Source organism: Helicoverpa zea, chromosome 18 (assembly GCF_022581195.2).
Source record: "Helicoverpa zea isolate HzStark_Cry1AcR chromosome 18, ilHelZeax1.1, whole genome shotgun sequence".
Classification (NCBI taxonomy): Eukaryota; Metazoa; Arthropoda; class Insecta; order Lepidoptera; family Noctuidae; genus Helicoverpa; species Helicoverpa zea.
In genome coordinates, this window is record NC_061469.1 from 9,266,666 (window position 1) to 9,273,495 (window position 6,830).

At 53.0% G+C, this 6,830-nt stretch overlaps 1 protein-coding gene across 1 annotated transcript; it reads right to left on the reverse strand.

The window, feature by feature from the left end:
* Positions 1-1,433: 1,433 nt before the first annotated feature.
* LOC124639140 lies at positions 1,434-6,404 on the reverse strand. Its single transcript, XM_047176376.1, has one exon. The coding sequence runs from the start codon at positions 6,402-6,404 to the stop codon at positions 1,434-1,436; it is 4,971 nt and encodes a 1,656-aa protein (XP_047032332.1).
* Positions 6,405-6,830: the final 426 nt, after the last annotated feature.

Here is a 6,830-nt window from a genome sequence, read left to right on the forward strand (position 1 = left end):
GGTGGCTTCGAGACGTTGACGCCCCGTCGGTCGCTGGTTCTTGGACGTCTGGGCGAGTGGACTGTATTTACGATGTGGCGAGAAACAGGAATTTCAGAAACAAGAATACGTTTAGACGGGTTTTAGACTTTCTGCTACTATAGGTTCAGGAATGCCGGTGAAATAATAAGTCTTCATATATTTTTCAGGAGTCTTGAAGGGACGAGCTTCGACGCACTTACCATACTATAATTACACTATTTACTTTTCACTATTTACTTGTTATACTATCAAAAAATCCATACCGATGACTACGACTTGTACGGCGGCGCTTGCGCACCGAATGAGCTCGAAACTTTACCGTGACGAGCACCTCGATTTCTCGTCCCTCCGACCAACCTCAGTTTTATTGACCTTTCAATTTAACAGCAGTATTACAAACAATTGGTACATGATATCATTACAGGACACCTAGCGTCAGACGCCCCATGAAGTGCGCTACTGAACTATACTATACACACCCTGCATACCTTCAGGGCTGAAATACTATAACCGAATAACTATAAAAAACTATGTGAAATCGGCCCTTATGTGAAGATTATCTCGAGATAAAAAACAAACTATGGGGGGTATCTCGATACGAAAGGCAGTGTGTGTTAGGGCATTTCATGGGCTATCTGGCGATAGTAATCCTAACAATGTGACCTAAGCCCTAGTATTGTTAATTTGCATATGAAATGAAAGTCAAAACACAGACATTATTTATTGCTCTATAACTTAAACTATTAACAATATTTCTATAAATTAAGTTATTTTGTATACAATGAGACCTAGGCTTTCAGTTAAACACTATTTCACTAATGAAAGTCTAGGATTTTTACTATCGAGAAATGTTTACATAGGTAAATCAGGCCTTAAACGGCAGAACTATTAGGTTTATTATACAAAATTATGTAGGTTAAGGTTACCGCTACAAGACTATTACAATTTGGTATCAAAAAACGCTATAATTTACAAATTAAATCACTATCAAAATCTGAACACAATTCTATAACAATTTAGAAGGAGGGTGCACGTGAAAAAACATACCTTGGCGCGGCTCACGGCACTTTTGCTCATTACCCTCATCACAAAATTGTTAGAGTATAAATAGTAACGCGCATACACGAACACTCAGGCATTATGATTTTGCACTCGCGGCGCACGGATGCGTCTGTCGCGAACATCTCTCCCGCCGTGCGGCAGAGCGTAGGCACTATCACTTTCACTTTCACTATCACTATTTAGTCTATTAAACGATGAATGATGACACGATGACACGATGTAGGGACTCGAAGCGTTGACCCGTAGCGATGACTCGTAGCTCTGGCTCGCAGCGATGCCGCATCTCCGGTGAGCGACGGCGCAGTGATAGCGCTAGGGCGCCGCGACGCCGGTGATGCCGCACTGCCCGGTTACTTAGGCAGCGGCACGAGTTTCTTCGTCGGACGCTTTAGTATGCCACCTGCGGTGCGCACGTCAGCGGTCCGAACTTCACCATCAGCGCCCGGGTAGACGGCCACGACCCGGCCTCGCGGCCAGGTGTTGCGAGGCAGGTTGCCGTCGGCGATGAGGACGGGGTCGCCCAGCTGCAGCGCGGGGCCGCGGGCGTGCGGCTCCCGCCGGTATTGGAGCTCGGGCAGGTACTCGCGCACCCAGCGGCGCCAGAACATGTCGGCGAGTATCTGGGCGCGCCGCCAGTGCTTCTTGCTGTCGATGTCTCGCTCGTCGAACGTGCCGGGGCTCGGCAGGCGTGCCGAGCCGCCCAGCAGGAAATGGTTCGGTGTGATGGACTCGTCGTCGTCGCCGCTCACAGATACGTGGGTGAGCGGCCGGCTGTTGACGACGTACTCGACCTCGCAGAGCAGCGTCGCGAGGACCTCCTCGCGTGGGTGGCGCTCGTGCAGCGTGGCGCCTAGCGCGGTCTTAACGCACCGCACTAAGCGCTCCCAGGCGCCTCCCATGAAAGGCGCGGAAGGCGTGATGAAGCGCCAGGCGATGCCGCGTCGGCTGGCCTCCTCCTGGCAGGCCTCACGCAGCTCACGGTCAGCACCGTGCATGTTGGTGCCGTTGTCGGAGTAGATTTCGGTGGGACAGCCGCGTCGCGCTGCGAACCTGCGCAGCGCCAACACAGCTGAGTCCGCGCTGAGGCTGTGCGCGATCTCGAGGTGAACTGCCCTTGTTGTGAGACACGTGAACAGCGCCACGTATCGCTTATGATGCTGACGACCGACGGTGACTGACAGCGGGCCGAAATAATCAAGCCCAGTGTATGTGAACGGCCTGCGGTGATGAGCTAGGCGTGTCTTCGGGTGGTCGCCGGTTGCCGGCGTCGGCGCGCGCGCGCGACGTATGCGGCAGTGCAGGCAGCGCGCGATGACTTGCTTGACTGTCGGGCGCAGGCGCACAATCCAGTAGTGCTGTCTGACCTCATTCACGACGAGCTCGGTGCCGCTGTGTTGTAGGCTACGGTGTGTCCAATCTATATATAGCTGTGTAATGCGGTGATCGCCGTCTAACACAGGTGGGCTCTTCACGCTTTTAGCGACTTTGTCTACAGCAGCTATGCGGCTTCGCAGTACTATAACTCCGTCGTTTAGTTCTATGCGCAGCGGGTACAGCCGGCTACTACTTGCGACTGTTTTGTTGCTCTCGAGACTGGCTATTTCTTGTTTAAAGGCTTCTTGTTGCACCACACGAACTAACAGCTTCTCTGCTCTTTGAATATACGTCGCGTCCAATACAATAAACTTGCGTGTGTATATTTGGGCGCGCGCAGCTTCGGCGGGCGCGCGGGGCGCTCGCACCGCTCTCGACCAATCAGGATCGTTTTCTTTGTTTTTCCTTGTTCGCTTGTAGAACGTTTTTTCTGTATGTTGTTTTCTACATAACGATATAAACTGTAGTACTCTGGCTGTGGCGCGCAGCAATCGCTCCCACCTTGAAAATCGAGCGGGGTCGGGAACGACGTCTATGAGGTTTGCTGCGCCCGCTTGTATGAGCGTGACTGTTTTTTCCTCGCCTGTCGGTTGACTGTCAGCTGGTGACTCGGTCGGCCATGTCGATGGGTCGTCGTAGAGGAACTTAGGGCCGCAGTACCACTCGTGGTCGGTATGAAAGTGCGTCGGGACGTCGCGGGTGGCGGCGTCGGCTATGTTGCTTTTTGTAGGCACCCAGCGCCACTCTTCGACTCTGCTATTTTCCTCTATGGCGGCCAAGCGATGTGCAACGAATGGCTTGTACGATCTGGCTCCTTTCCTTATCCATGTCAGAACGGTTCTGCTGTCACTCCAGTAGGTCACGGAGGCGGGCTTGACGTTGTGTTCATATATCACTGCGGCTGCGACGCGCGTACCCATCACCGCGGCTTGCAGCTCGAGGCGCGGTATTGACAGCAGCTTCAGCGGCGCCACCTTCGCCTTCGCCATGACGAGGCTGACGTGCACGTTGTTGTCACGGGTCGTTGACCTCCAGTACACCGCTGTAGCGTAGGCCTTCTCACTGGCGTCGGTGAACACGTGTACTTGTATTTCTGTAGCCTCACTGTACCCAGGATAACAGCGCGGTATGTTTACGTTCTTCAGCTGTTCGAGATGACTTATCCACGCCCTCCACTGGCTTGATAGTTCTTCATCGAGAGGTTGATCCCAGTCGACTCCCCGCCTCCAGGCTTCTTGCAGTATTTGTTTCGCCCTGATTGTTATAGGTGAGGCGAGGCCCAGCGGGTCATACAGCGACATAACTATCTTGAGCGCCTCTCTCTTGGTGGGCGTTTCCTTGTCGAGCAGGCCAGTAGGTAGGCGCGCGAGTTTTAAGTTGAAGCTCAGCTCGTCTGTGTGTGGCTTCCATATCACGCCGAGTACTTTCTCTGTGTTTTCTATATTTCCAAGATTAACAATCTGTGTTGTTTCTTGGCCCGGTACCAATTCACGCAGCACTTCTTCGCTGTTGGATACCCATTTCGTTAGGTCGAAGCGCGCTTTACTATGTATTTCTTGTACTATCTTGATTGTGCGCGTCGCCTCTTCTGTACTTCTGAAGCTATCCAGGTAATCGTCCATGTAATGATTCTTGACTATTGCTTCTACTGCTTCTGGATGTTCGTTCGCATGGCGTTTAGCATTCCAGTTCTTAGCGAATATTGCTGTACACGGTGAACTTGCTGCGCCGAATATTATTGACGTCATTCGGTACTCTTCCGGCGCCCCCTCCCGCCGCTCTCCTCGCCACAGATATCGGAGAGCGTCTCTGTCTTCTGGCTTTACTTTCACCTGCATAAACATTTCAGTGATATCTCCGGAGACGGCGACGCGGTGACGTCGGAATCGCATCATCACGCCGGGCAGTGACTGCAGCAAGTCCGGACCCGTGAGCAGGTAGTCGTTCAGTGACATCCCTCTTGTCTTCGCTGCTGCGTCGTGAACTATACGAAGCTTCTCCGGTTTCATAGGGTTGAAGACGTCGAAGTGCGGCAGGTACCACGTTCTTCCCGGTGTACGTTCAAGGGGCGCTTTCTCTGCGTAGCCCTTTTCTATTAGTGAATCCATCTGCGCCATATATCTAGTCTTCAGAGCAGGATTCTTGTCGAGTTTTTTCTCTATTGATACGAGTCTATTCATCGCAGTCGCGTAGCTGTCCGGCATCTGTATCTCGTCACTCCTCCATAGCAACGCAGTCTGAAGACGTCCATCTTCCAGCTGTACTATACTGCGTTGTAATATATCTTCCGCTCTCTTCTCCGGGTCAGAAGCTGGTCGGCACGGGTTGATGATGAGTGACTCGAGTGCGAAGTATTCACGAAGTTGCTTGTCTATGCTTTCCTCGGCGCTGTTCAGCTGATTGACGTAGTGCACCTGCTGTCCCAGAATCCTAGTGCGGGCACCGTGCAGCACCCAGCCCAAGGGAGTTAACGATGCTATCGGCTGATGCTGGGGCCCTCTTCTGATGTCTGTTGCTAGGAGCAGATGCCAGTTGTCTTGCCCGATGATAATCTTCGGCGTCCCTGCGTTGTACGTCAGCTGATCTGCCAGGTCGAACAGGTGCTTGCAGTCAGCGATGTCATCCTTGCTGATTGACTGCGGCGACAGGTGCAGGCGTGGTATGGTGCGCGCCCTGAAGGGTATCTTCTTCCTATGGCAAGTCGATAGCGTGAGGTCAACTCTCTTCGACGTGGGCGTGTCGATAGTCACGTCGCTGATGGCGCCTATCTTCATCGGCTCGACTGGTCCCTCTGCACCGATCATGTCTGCTAGCTCTTCGTCAATCAGTGACACGGTTGAGCCGTCATCCAGCAGTGCGTAGGTGCGCACTTCTCCCGCCGGTCCGGACAGTTGTACCGGAACGATTTTCAGGAACGCTTGATTTGTGTGGTTGCGTGAACTTGCGACTATTTCTTGCGCTTCTTGTGCGACTTCAGTAGTGCTCGCCTTCTTCTCGTAGTGAAGCAGATGATGGTGTGATGCTGTGCAGCCCTCGATTCCACATCTCTTCTTCTGACATCTGTGTCCGTGCTGACGATGGCGCAGGCAGCGGAAGCACAGGTTGTGCTGCTTGGCAAGTTCCCACTTCTTGTCCGCAGAAGCCTTCACGAACTTGTGGCAGTCTAGCGATCGGTGTCCATCCATCTCGCAGATGCGGCACTTCGATGCGGGCTTCTTGTCTATAGTGGTGTGTGTTCTCTGCGTCACACGTCTAAGTCCAGTAGCTTCACTGATGTTTTCAGGCGGTGCAAACGCGCTGCAGTAGCGAGCTTGTTCGGTGATGAAGTCGCTGAAGAGACCCAAGTCCGGCGTTGACTGGTACTTCTCAGTATATGTCTTGTACCACTGTACACGTAGCGAGTTCGGCAGCTTCTCTGTGAGGATGCGCATAAGCTCGGCGTTCATGAGGTAGTGTTCCTTTTTCAGCGCTCGCAGTGTGACGATGCCACTTCGTACACGGCTGGCGAAAGTGCAGATGTCCTTCGGTGCTTCTCCGCAGCGTGGCAGCCCGCGCAGTCTGTCTGTCTCCGCTTGCGCTATTGAGTCGGGGCGGCCAAACTGAAGCTCCAACTCCTTCATGATGTCATCTGGCCTGGCGTTGCCGATAAGCTCGGAGCTAACTGTGTCAAGCGCTCTTCCTCGCAGGCTTCTTCTCAGCCTCGCCGTATTTTCCACATCGTTGAAATATGGTCGCGTTGTCTCATAGATGGCGCGGAACGATAGCCATTCTGTATGCAATCCACTAAAGTTCGGCAGCGTCATGATGACTTTCGATGCAGCAGGGTTGTGGTACACCGGTTTCTCTTCGCTTCTATTGCCGGCTAGCGATGCGATGGCGGAGGTGAGTTCCGTGATAAACGGACGGAGCCCTTCACCCCCTGCGGTATCTTCAACTGGTTTCTTCATTGATGAAAGGGCTTCAGTATCGATGGTCTTCGAGGGGGGGGGCTCTGGTTTGTCCAGGGTACCCGGCAGTCTATGTCCTCCCTCGGCGGCGGCGTCTCTTCCAGGAGCAGTACTTATTCCACGCAGGACCGGATTCACTATAACCGCGGAGGGGGGGGGGCTCGGGCAGGTCCAGGGTATCTGGTGGTCTATGTCCTCCCTCAGCGGCGGCGTCCTGCGGGTCTGGTTCCGGAGCTTCCTCCAACCAGGAACGGATGTACTCTTCATTGGAATTTCTATCATCCATATAATCGTCGTCCGATTCTTCCTCGGCCCTCTGAAGTGCTATTTGCGCTAGCTCCAACTTAATCTTCAATAAGTCTTCACGCGCATTTCTAATTTTTCTATTTGATGCCGTCGATCTGTGCGACGGTGCCTTAAGTTCGG